This window comes from Sus scrofa, chromosome 3, assembly GCF_000003025.6.
Source record: "Sus scrofa isolate TJ Tabasco breed Duroc chromosome 3, Sscrofa11.1, whole genome shotgun sequence".
Classification (NCBI taxonomy): domain Eukaryota; kingdom Metazoa; phylum Chordata; class Mammalia; order Artiodactyla; family Suidae; genus Sus; species Sus scrofa.
This window is the reverse complement of record NC_010445.4, coordinates 6,547,990-6,560,212: the sequence shown is the minus strand read 5'-3', so window position 1 is coordinate 6,560,212 and position 12,223 is coordinate 6,547,990. Positions and strand designations below refer to the sequence as shown.

General features: G+C 52.0%; 1 protein-coding gene across 2 annotated transcripts in view; it reads right to left on the bottom strand.

The window, feature by feature from the left end:
• TMEM225B (transmembrane protein 225B) overlaps window positions 1-12,202 on the bottom strand; it is a 16,354-nt gene extending 4,152 nt beyond the window's left edge. The window contains exons 1-6 of one of the 2 annotated variants that reach the window (XM_021086158.1): window positions 12,098-12,201; window positions 10,525-10,617; window positions 9,472-9,595; window positions 5,969-6,173; window positions 4,169-4,315; window positions 3,258-3,395 (exon numbers count right to left, since the gene is read on the bottom strand). In XM_021086158.1, the coding sequence (XP_020941817.1) occupies window positions 3,258-3,395; window positions 4,169-4,315; window positions 5,969-6,173; window positions 9,472-9,507 (526 nt within the window). In that variant the 5' untranslated portion in view covers window positions 9,508-9,595; window positions 10,525-10,617; window positions 12,098-12,201. Of the gene's footprint in view, window positions 1-3,257; window positions 3,396-4,168; window positions 4,316-5,968; window positions 6,174-9,471; window positions 9,596-10,524; window positions 10,618-12,097 lie in introns of both variants that reach the window. The other variant, XM_021086159.1, reaches the window with a different exon arrangement.

Sequence of the window (12,223 nt, the reverse complement as noted above, 5' to 3'; positions counted from 1 at the left end):
GGAACCATGAGGTTGTGGGTTCAAACCCTGGCCTCGCTCAGTGGGTTAAGGATCTGGCATTGCCGTGAGCTATGGTGTAGGTCGCAGATGCATCTCAGATCCCACGTTGCTGTGGTTGTGGCACAGGCCTGCAGTTGCAGCTCTGATTGGACCCCTACCCCGGGAACTTCCATATGCTGCTCGTGTGACCCGAAAAACAAAACAAAACAAACAAAAAAGTTCAATTCACTAGTAAAATATAACAATTCTAAACTGAGGTTTAAACAAGATAATAAACAAGTGTGATGTAATGTTTATAAATAAAAAGTTGCATTGGACATGAAACATGAAAATGGACCTCAGACTAGGCTCTAGAGCAAGTCTCAATAAATCTGCAAATATCAGAACTATATAGACCATGATCTCCTATCAAATTGAAAGTTAAAATCATTAACACAAAGATACAATAAAAATTCTATACCTCAAAATTTAAAGAATACTTTAAAATAATTCATAGATCAAAGAAGAAATCATAAGGAGAAATCAAAAAAATATTTGAACAACAAAAAATATGACACATAAAAATGAGAGAGTCAAATAAAAGTGCAATTCTTAGAGAGGAATTAAAGCTTTAAACGCCTACTTAGAAAAGAAATAATCAATGAGCTGAAACCCTTGATTTAAGAAGTTGGAAAAGGAATAGCAGAATAAATGCAAAAAAACTAGTAGGAAGAAAAGTTCAAAATAAGAAGCAAAATTAATTAAATAGAAAACAAACCTAAAATATGAAGGTTCAAGAAAGTTAAAAGCTAGTTCCTTGAGAAGACAAAAAATGATAAACTGCTGACAAAATTAGTCATGAAAAAAGAGAAAACTGGGTATTAAAAAAGTACATAACTACAAATGCAGCACAAATTAAAAAGTTAAGAAAGAAAACAGGAGTTCCCGTTGTGGCTCAGTGGAAACGAATCCGACTAGGAACCATGAGGTTGCGGGTTCCATCCCTGGCCTTGCTTAGTGGGTTAAGGATCCGGTGTTGCCACGAGCTGTAGCTGTGGCAGATCTGGCGTTGCTGTGGCTGTGGTGTAGGCTGGCAGCAACAGCTCTGATTAGACCCCTAGCCTGGGAACCTCCATATGCTGCAGGTGTGGCTCTAAAAAGAAAAAAGACCAAAAAGAAAAAAGAAAACATTTTGAGTAACTTTATGTCAATAAAATTTAAAACATGTAAATTTAGAGAAATAAATAAATGACCAAAACTGACCCAAGAAGAAATAAAATACCAGAGTAGTCCTATGATTATTAAGGAAACTCAATCATGAGCTTAAAATTCACCCACAGAGAAATAACATGCTCCTTCTACAGGAAAGCTTAATTACACAATGAAATATTCAAAGCGCTAAAAATGAATGACACTTACTTCCTCATATTAATAGAGAGGAACCTCGGGGTTATAATGTTGATCAAACAGCAAATTCCAGAGAATAAATACAGTATAATTATAGTCCTGTAAAGTTTTAAAGCATGCAGAACTAAGAAGCATATTGCTTAAGTATATATCTTGTGTAGTAGCCATGATTGGCACAAATGTCAGCATTGACTCCCTGGGGGAGAGGAGAGGATGCGGGAGGAAGGCTTGATCCTTAACCCACCGAGCAAGGCCAGGGATGGAATCGACGTGCATCCTCACGGAGACAAGGTCAGATCCTTAACCTGGTGAGCCACAGTGGGAACTCCCAAGGTGGGAAGACTTCAAAGATACTTGACGTCCTACCACACACATTTCATTAATTTTGACAAGCCCTTTTTATTTTTTTAAACATTTTAACATCTCTAAAATGAGGATGTGCCTTACAAGCGACAGCACCTCAGAATTATACTTGGCATCGACCTTTCTTTTTCAGTGGTACAGAAAATAAGGATGTAACTTGTAAACAATGGATTCAACAAAATATGGCGAATCTTTAAACTCTATGGAGGAAATACGGGTGTACAGTTTACTTGTGATTACTTGTATCTTACAGATATAAATAGTCTTTGTTTTATGTTCAATGTATAACAAAATCAGGAGTTCCCGTTGTGGCACAGTGGTTAACGAATCCAACTAGGAACCATGAGGTTTCGGGTTCCATCCCTGGCCTTGCTCAGTGGGTTAAGGATCCAGTGTTGCCGTGAGCTGTGGTGTATGTTAGGATCAGGAGTTCCCTAGTGCCCTAATGGTTAAGGATTCAGTGTTGTCACTGCTGATCTCTGAGAACTGGGTTTGATCTCTGAGAACTTCCACACGCCTTGGGTGCAGCCAAAAAAGTAATTCATTAATTAAAATTTTTAAAAACAGGAGTTTCCTGGTGACTCAGTGGGTTAAGGATCTGGCATTGTCACTGCTGCGGTGTGGGTTCAGTCCCTGGCTCTGGAACTTCTGTGTGCCGCGGCCAAAAAAATTACTTAATTATTTCAAATATAATAAAAATTAAAATATAGGTTAGGATCAGAAGTCAGGTTAATACACTGGGAAGAGGATTAGGAGTAGGGACAAAATGAGATGGGATTAAGAATTTAGATGATGGAGTTCCCATCATGGCTCAGTGGTTAACAAATCCGACTAGGAACCATGAGGTTTCGGGTTCGATCCCTGGCCTCGCTCAGTGGGTTAAGGATCTGACATTGCCGTGAGCTATGGTGTAGGTCGCAGACGCGGCTCGGATCTGGCGTTGCTGTGGCTGTGGTGTAGGCCAGTGGCTGCAGCTCCGATTCAACCCCTAGCCTGGGAACCTCCACATGCCATGGGTGTGGCCCTAGAAAAAACAGAAAGACAAAAAAGAATTGAGATGATGTTAATAGGTAAAGAAAAAGGGATTCAAGGGAGGTGTGAGATCTTAGATTTCAAGATAAAGAGAGAGAGAACAGAAAGCCTTAGGAACTCAGGTGGTGTAAGGGAGAGTAGAAATACTTGGCGGTCCGGTTCTAAAGTCCAGGAGCCTAAGAAGAGGGAGGCCGGGGGTAGTGGGGGCAGGGCTGAGGCCCCGGAGCAGCACCGTCCGGCAGAACTTCCTGCATCTGGCAGCCACTAGACACATAAGAAAGTGGTTTCTGAACATTTCAAGAGTGGCTAGCATGACCAAGGAACTCCATTTCTAACCGTATTTCATTTTAATTAATTAAAGCAAAATAGCCACTAGTGGCTACTGACTGTGGTTTCAAACAGCACAACTCTAGAGCTTCCACAGCTCCTGAATCCAGACAGAGGGTGGGGAGGGGGGCACCAGCCCGAACACTCACCGGCCGCTACAAACAGAAGGATGCTGAAGCCCAAGGCGTAGTATGGCCACTGCACGGAGAAGTGGGGCGGGTTGGGCTTCATCCTCAGACTCTGCATCTCCAGGGCGTGCAGCAACAAGGCCAGGAAGGCACAGGCCCCTGCGGGGGCACAGGGAGGCACCCTTGCTCTCCTCCCGTGTCCCCGCCTTCCCTCCGGCCTCCCTACAGCCTGGGTGGCTCCCACCTGAGGCTGCTTTTTCCTGCCCACACCCCTGCCCTTTCAGAGCTGATAACCTCCACCCCACATGCCTGTCTCGCCTCCTTCCCAGCTCATCTCAGAGCCCACGTGCCTCACCTCCCCGGGGCCCGGTGATCAGAAATCCCTCTCCCGGGCACCCTCTGTGGCCCTGCCCTGGGCTGACTCCAGATGGGGTCCCCCTGGGTGTGACACCGTGGGTGAAAAACTCAACCTGATTTTCCCACTGTGAGCATTCCACCTCCTCCATCTAAGGGGGGCCTCCCAGGGCGGGGCCTTGGTCAGCCTTTTAAAGTCAAAAGCTTCCACGAGGCAGAGAGAGTCTCTTCCATTTGCTCATCCAAGAAACATATTTCATTTATATCCGTTGATTTCAAGGATATTACAACCCTGTACCAGATCCTATGACAGCCGCTAGGATAGAGGTTGTGGGGAAAAGACCCCTGGACAGATGAGGCCACGCCAGAGTGGTAAGGGCCGTGCCCGCTGCAGGTGCAACGTGCCAGGAAGCCCAAAGGAGGGGACCACAAATCCTGAGGGGGCAGGTGTGGGGGTTGCTACTTCGGAGAGAAGGCAAGAGAGGAGGGGGGCCCTCAAAAGTGCCCCCTGACCTCAGAGACCACCCCCCGCCCCCGGCCCCCACCCCAAGGCTGGACCCCCACCTGCCGATCCACACCTGTGAGGAAGCTGATGAAGGCGGACACCAGGTTGTGCTTCCAGGTCCCCGGAAAGAGGTCAGATGCAAAGGACACCATGGCGAAGACGGTGAGGAAGGAGAAGAGGACGGCGCACAGCAGGAACACGCGGCCGAGGACGATGTAAACTGCAGGGGAGGGAGGGAGGGAGCGTGGGCTGGGGCAGGCACCCCGACCCCTAGGGCAGAGCCCCCCAGGGACTGGGCGGGCATGGCCCCGGAGCCTGGCCACTCTCAGGTCCCCAAGCATAGCCTGGGACCAAGGCTCCGAGCTGGCCACCTGGCCCCGAGCCTACTCTGGACCCACCCATCTCGTTCTCCGTGACATGAAAACAATGACATAAGCAATTTTATTTATTTATTTATTTATTTATTTTGGTCTTTTTGCCTTTTCTAGGGCCGCTTCCTACAGCATATGGAGGTTCCCAGGCTAGGGGTCTAATACGCCAGAACCACAGCAATGGGGGAACCAAGCTGCGTCTGCGACCTACTCCACAGCTCAGGGCAATGCCGGATCCTTAATCCACTGAGCGAGGCCAGGGATCAAACCCGCAACCTCATGGTTCCTAGTTGGATTCGTTACGACGGGAACTCCCAGACTTGTTAAAATGAGGTTTATGCCCTCCTGAGCAGGCAGAGTGCTCGAGAGCAGCCGGGGCTGGGACAGAGACAAAGGCGTGGAAGACCTAGATATTCTAGAATCTCCCCTCGGGTCAAATCAGTGGTTCTCAAGTGCGGGCAGTGTTGACCCCCCAGGAGATATCGGGCCATCCCAGGAGGTAATTCTGGTTGTCACAACTGAGGCAGGGGAGGGGGCTGCTCATGGGATCGAGCAGGGAGAAGAGGGCGGGGGTGTTACGGACCGTCCTCTAGGCAATGGGAGAGCCTCCGCCACAAAGATCATGCACCCAAGATGTCAGTGGTGCCCAGGCTGAGGATCCTAGACCACAGAGCGCACACAGCCTGGGCCGTCTACTCCCGAGGGGCCTCTCCTCTCCTGTTCCCGGGAGACGGCCCTCCCGAGGTTCCCCCCTTTCCCAGGCAAACATCCCCCGACCTCCCAAAGTTCCTTGTAAAATATGATCTCACGTGCCTTTACCATCCACTGAGCTCATACTTAGGCGCAGTCCACTGAAAACCTGGTACCCACAGTTCCCGTTGTGGCGCAGCAGAAACAAATCCGACTAGTATCCGAGAGGACGTGGGTTTGATCCCTGGCCTTGCTCAGTGGGTCAGGAATCTAGCGCTGCTGTGAGCTGTGGTGTAGGCCACAGATGCAGCTCGATCACGAGTTGCCTTGGCTGTGGCATAGGCTGGCAGTGAAAGCTCTGATTCAGCTGCCAGCCTGGGAACCTCCACATGCCGCAGGTGCAGCCCGAAAAAGAAACAGAAAAAGTGGTCGCCAGGCCCAAGCCCACCTTCTGCAGAGCTGCCACCCACAGCTGGACAGGCACATGGCAGAGGGGACAACTGGGGCCGAAATCCAGCCTTTGCTCTGCGAGACAGGCTGTTCCCCTGGCTCGGGGCTGTCTGTCCAGACTGAAGGCAGCCCCTCCTGGGGGAATGAACTTTGCTGCCGAGGCATCTGCTCCTGTCTCCCGTGATCGACCTCGCCAGACAGGGCGCTCCCCAGCTGCCCGCTTCCCTCTAACCCCAAGAGAGGGCAGACCCAGAGAAAAGGTCCTTGCAGGCGTGTTAAATTCTGTCCCACCAGGCCCCGCCAGGCCTCCGTCGCCCAGCACCCCCCACGCTGCCCCATCCCCTGCCCGCATCCCTCCGTACTTGACAAGGGCCGGGGCTTCCAGCACTTGATCTGGAAGCAGTTCTCAAACAGGCCGCTGAAAAACACTTCCTGGGACTCGTCCTTCACAAGACGCACCCAGAAGGGGAAGATGGAGACCAGCAGCAGAAGCAGGTAGCCCAGGGAGGTCAAGACCACGGCCCAGGTGAACCACTTCACGTCTCTGTCCTCCAAAGTCAGCATCACCTGCACGAGGGAACAAGGAGGGTGTCTCGACAGCACAGGGTCAAGAAGAAGATGCCTGCAGGTGTTAGCACACTCGTGAGGCTCGGAAAGTGCTGATTTCTTTGCCCTGATTAACCATTCAGGCCTTACAGATCTCTTTGGCGAGCCTAAAAAAACCATTTTCTGCCATCGACTCACTGGGCGATCTTCTTGGAGCCCCATTTCCACCTCTATAAAATGAAGAGGTTGGACGAGGCCTCCCCTCCCAGCTTGAAAGTTCTAACCTCTCAATTCTGTGAACACCTAACTGGCCACTCCAGTCAGCTGTCAGCTACTGTTTGCCTTTTGAGATTTGAGGATGAGCACCAAGGGAGATACAAAAACTGGGGCCTGGCGTTCCCACTGTGGCGCAGTGGGTTAAGATTCTGACTGCAGGGGCTTGGGTCGCTGCAGAGGGATTTCATCCCTAGCCCAGCACAGTGGGATAAAGGATCTAGAGCTGCCGCAGCTGCAGCTCAGATTCACTTCCTGGCCCTGGAACATCCAAAGAACGCAGGTGTAGCTATTTTATAAATAAATAAAAATAAAATGGAGTTCCCGTGGTGGCTCAGTGGTTAACGAATCCGACTAAAAACCATGAGGTTGCAGGTTCGATCCCTGGCCTTTCTCAGTGGATTAAGGATCCAGCGTTGCTGTGAGCTGTGGTGTAGGTTGCAGACACGGCTCGGATCCCGAGTTGCTGCAGCTGTGGTGTCAGCCGGCAGCTGCAGCTCCGATTAGACCCCTAGCCTGGGAACCTCCATATGCCGTGGGAGCGGCCCAAGAAATGGCAAAAAGACAAAAAAAAAAAAAAAAAAAAAAAAGCAATGAGGTCCTGAAGGAAGTGCCTTTACTCAGTGACTGGCCTTCATGCCTCAGAACCTGGGGAGATGGACGGGGGTCCACTGGCCAGGAGGAGCTCTCCGCTGAAAAATAAGCACACCATGTGCACACGGAAAGTTTTAAAAATAGAGTCTCACAGACCTCCCTGAAGCCCTGGGTTCCCTCTAAGCCTGGAGGTCAAGGCCCTCCCTCAGTGAAGCATCTCTCTAAGCTCGCCTTCACCGCCACCTGCCATGAGGGTGTCTTCTTTAGAAGGAGCACCTGCGATGGAGAAGGTACGTGCTGGCCGGATTTGGCTTTAGAAGCCCGTGACGGTGTCCCAGCTTTATCACTTGCTGGCTGGATAACCTCGGAGAACTTGCTAGAACACTCAGGACCTTGGGTCCCCTATTTGGAAAAGGAGATAACACCTGCCTAGTGAAGTCAATAGGAGGATCAAATAAAATTCTGCAAACCGGAGCTGCCCTTGTGGCTCAGTGGTAACGAATCCAACCAGGATCCAGGAGGACTCAGGTTCAATCCCTGGTCCCGCTCAGTGGGTTAAGGATCTGGCATTGCCGCAAGCTGTGGCTGGGATCTGGCGTGGTTGTGGCCGTGGTATAGGCCAGCAGCTGCAGCTCCGATTCTACCCCTAGCCTGGGAACCTCCATATGCTGCGAGCACAGCCCTAAAAAGCCAAAAAATAAAAATAAAATAAAATTCTGCAAACCCAAGTGTCAGGCACATTGTTCAGGCCCAGGTGCTTGGTGAAAGTTGGGGGTGGGACCAACTTGTCCTAAAATGCAAACATTCCTGAGGGAAAAGAGGCCGGTGGCCACTCATTACCTAAGGGCAAATGTATTCAGCTAGTCTGCTTCCCATCAGCCTCTGCTCCCAGCAGCCCTAAGGAATGAGTCTCCCTGAGGTGGAGAAGGAGGAGCAGGGGAAGGAGCCAGGCAGGCTGGGAGCCTGGCGTGCTGCGGGGAGGGCTGTCCATGGGCATCTGTGGGCACCATGATGACCCTGGCCACCTGTCAATGCAGAAAGGTGGCATCGGGAGGTGAGGGAGAGACACGGCAAAGGAGGGGGGGCCGACGCCCCAAGACGCAGCCCTTCTTCCCAAGTCTCACCCTTCCAGCCAGGCCTGGACGCTTCTGCTTAAACAGACAAGCTGTGCCTGTGAGTGAGGAAGACAAGGCCCCGGAGTGAGGGCGCCTCCCTCTCCCCTTCCCACCTTGTGCCCAGGCCCTGGGGCTTCGTCCCAGCCCCACGTGGCCCCCTCCCTGCAGCCGGGGGCAAGGAGTGTGTCTGAGAAGTGCTGATCACCATAGCAGAACAAGCCTAATGGCAGAGGGCAGAGAAATATGCTGTTTATGAAAGGGTTGACAACTGTTCCGCTTTCACACCTGTCAGAGCGCTTGGTACAGTTCTAAAGCGCTTTCTCCTCCGTCATTTACCAGTTTCTCTTCTTCCAACGTCCAATACGCATCCTGCCCTCTCTGCAAATCTCTTTTTTTTTTTTTTTTTTTGGTCTTTTTAGGGCCACACCCACGGCATATGGGGGCTCCCAGGCTAGGGGTCTAATTGGAGCTGCAGCTGCAGCCTACGCCTCAGGCAAGCCAGGTCCAAGCCGCATCTGTGACCTACACCACAGCTCACAGCCAGGCTGGATCTTGAACCCACTAGCGAGGCCAGGGATCGAACCTGCACCCTCATGGATCCTAGTTGGATTCGTTTCCGCTGCGCCACAACGGGAACTCCCACAGCTCCCGTTTCAATCTCCCCTCACTCCGCAGGCGGTTCTGATGAGTGCTGGTGAGGACACCTGAACCTCAGGGCCTCGGCTTCCCTTCACTGTAAAAGGATGAAGTGGGCTGGACCAGAGAGCGAGAAGTCCTGGCCCTAACGCTCCCCGGGTGGGAGTCCTGGCTGCGTCTAGACCCTCTTCCTCTGGATGGAATGGAATACGCTGGACATTTTCAACCGATGGTCTGAGCCCCTTCCTGTCCCCCACCCTCTAAACCCCAGCGTGTCTAAACCTGACCTCGGTGTCCTCCCCCTTTCATCATCTTCTCCATCACCCAGGCTCTAGCCTGGAGCTCACGCTGGCTTCGCCCTATCTCCCATATTTCCACCTCCTCGACCCTCTTATCCTCCCAGTTTTTCCTTCATAACGTCTCCCAGGAGCCCACCCCTCCACCCCAGCACCTGCCACGTCTTCCTCCACGCCTGACACCACCGTCAGTCCCAAGCACCTCCAACCCGGGTTGTCTCCCTCTAAACCTTTGAAGTCCCACATCTTCAGCCAAGCTGGGGGTGCTGCCCCCTCCATGCACCCTCCTGGCCCCCAGCCATGACCCATTCACACCACAGAAATGAACTATGTACTAACTGGGCACCCCATGCCCGGCTTAGGCCAATGGGGAGAAGCAGGGATGAAAAAAAGACAGGAACTCACAGGTAACCACTGGGGAGAAGAGACACAAAAACTCATCACACGATACAGTGCTTTCCACCTGCCAGGGTCTCTGAGAGGCCAGGCACATCCCAGGGCACCAAATTCAACCGGACAGCTGACCGAGCTGCAAAGAAGGCAGCAAAGGAAGGCAATTATTGAGCCAGGTTAGGGTCGCTTCTCGCACAGACGGACTTGTCAAAACACCAGCCAGAATATTCAGAAAAGGACAAGGAGAGGGCCAGAGAGTGGGGGTTCAGTCTTGACCATGGCTCACCTGGCTGGAAATGCAGGGCACAGCAGTTGTTTGGCTCCCCGGGGCCTTCTTGGGCCCTGTGCTACAGCACATTCATAATGGTACCCACTACGAGAGACACGCCAGCTTGCAATGGATTCAAAAATATATAATGGGATCTAACCTACAAAGAACCATCCAGCGAGTCACTCAGAACTGCATGATCTGTGCTAAATATAATCCAAAGGCCTCCCAGATGGGAACCCAACACAGAGGAACCTGCCCCTTGGGGAAAACTGGCGAACAGACTTTACCCAAGTGCCTCAAGCCACGGGAAATTTCAGATACCTGCTGGGATGTGTGGATACTTTCTCAGGATGGGAGCAAGCACATCCTGCCAGCATAGAAAAAGCCTCCGAAGTGGCTAAAGCCTGAAGGAAATCATGCCCTGACTTGGACTGCCTAACTCCCTTCCAAGGGAAAATGGACCTGCTTGTGTCTCCAGCATAACCCAACAGGTATCTAAACCACTGCAAATTCCTTCATCCTGGAGACCACAATCAAGAGGAAAGACGGAGAAAATGGGTCATGCATTAAAGAGAAGCATTGCTAAACTATGTCCAGAGACCATTTAACTTGGAATAAGGCGTTGCCGGCTGCCCCGCTATGGGTCAGAGTGGTGCCCAGAAGCAGGCTTAAATTAAGCCCCTCTGAAATACTGGCGGGCCATTCCAGGGGTCTGCTTGAGCGGGGGACTAGAAAAGTGCTCTGAAAGGTGGAGCAGTTGACAAATATGTTAACACTCTGGGCACAATACTCACCTCTGCTGATGAGTTTGCTTCCAACAGGTCCGCCTGTCCAGCCGAGTCAGGCTCACATCCTTTCCGACCTGGAGACCAAGTCCTCCTTAAAACCTGGAGAGGAGAAGGGCCTGAGCACCAGCCGACTGCAGGGTGGATAGAACCCCGCACGGTCTTACTGACCACGCACTCATCTGTTCAGTTAGCTGGAGTAAAGCCATGGGTTCATCACACCGGGGGTACAGCAGCCCCACTGACACCAGAAAATGACCCAACTCCTGAGAGGTCTAGAGAGCGATGGGTTTGTGAACCCTTAGAAAACATAAGGTAGCTCTTTAAAGAGGATAGATACTGGAGTTCCCGTCGTGGCTCAGTGGTTAATGAATCCGACTAGGAACCATGAGGTTGCGGGTTCGGTCCCTGGCCTCGCTCAGTGGGTCAAGGATCCGGCGTTGCCGTGAGCTGTAGTGTAGGTCACAGACGCAGCTCGGGTCCCGCGTTGCTGTGACTCTGGCGTAGGCTGGTGGCTACAGCTCCGATTCAACCCCTAGCCTGGGAACCTCCATATGCCGCAGGAGCGGCCCTGGAAAAGGCAAAAAGACAAAAAAGAAAAAAGGATAAATGTTGAGATTAGAATTTCATTGTAGCAGGAATTTTCCCAAGTTTAAGTCGTCGTAGATACGGAAAGAGAACTGCATTACTTAATATTCCCAGCACAAGGCTCATCAATTCCATTCCCTGATCACCCCCTCATGGCCCATGTTCGGCAGGAAGTAGCCAGAAGGATCATCACCCCTTTTCCGGCAAGATTGTGGAAGGGACACTGACAGTGGGAGCTGTAAGGAAGCAACCCTGAGCGACCTTTAGTGGCCCTGTGCAGCCGTTGGTCAGCATTGCAGGGAGCCCTTCCCCCAAGCAAGTGACAGCGAGGGAGTGACCGGTGGCCCCTCCCCTTTCTCAGTATAAAAGAAGCCTGCATTCAGGCTGAGGCAAGACGGTTTTTTGAGACACTGGTCTGCCATCTTCTGGGTCTGCCAGCCTTCCGATTAAAGTTTTATGCCTGCCCCAACTTCTGGGTCTGCAAGCTTTCCGATTAAAGTCTTATGCCTGCCCCAACTCCTCTCCTAATGTATTGGCCTGTTGTGCAGCGATCAGAGCCAACTTGGGTTCGGTAACAACTTGACGGCGGAAAGTAGAAGAGCTGCGTCCCCGTGGGGCCTGCGTTTCCTTTGGCAGCATCTCCCTGAGCCTCCGTGTGCCAACCTTGGGGTCCCCCTCCCACTCGCCCGACGGCCGGACAGCCGAGGACTATACTGGCCAAAGGAGTAGGGAGACAAGACAAAGGGCACCCCGGGCTGGAACCCGCAAGAGACTGGGAAGGAACCATCTGGGCCGCAGGCGGCCTCACACACACACACACACACACGCACGCACGCACGCACACACCCCACTTTAACACCAGGAGTTTGAGGGTACGTGGGCTGCAAACTGATTTAGGTTTGGTCAGAGGTTCCTTCCTGCTAACTGCCCTCCTGGGCCCTTCAGTGGCCCCAAAGACCCAGTGACATTTCCAGACCCAAAGATGGGCCCTGACCTGGCCATCTGCCCCCAGATTACGCCCCGCGGGTAGCGGGTAACGTTCTGCACGCCCCTGGGCTCCCCACCCTTGGCCCCACCTCCGCGGGGCACCGTCGGGTCTCTGCCTCTGGGCGGCGGGGCT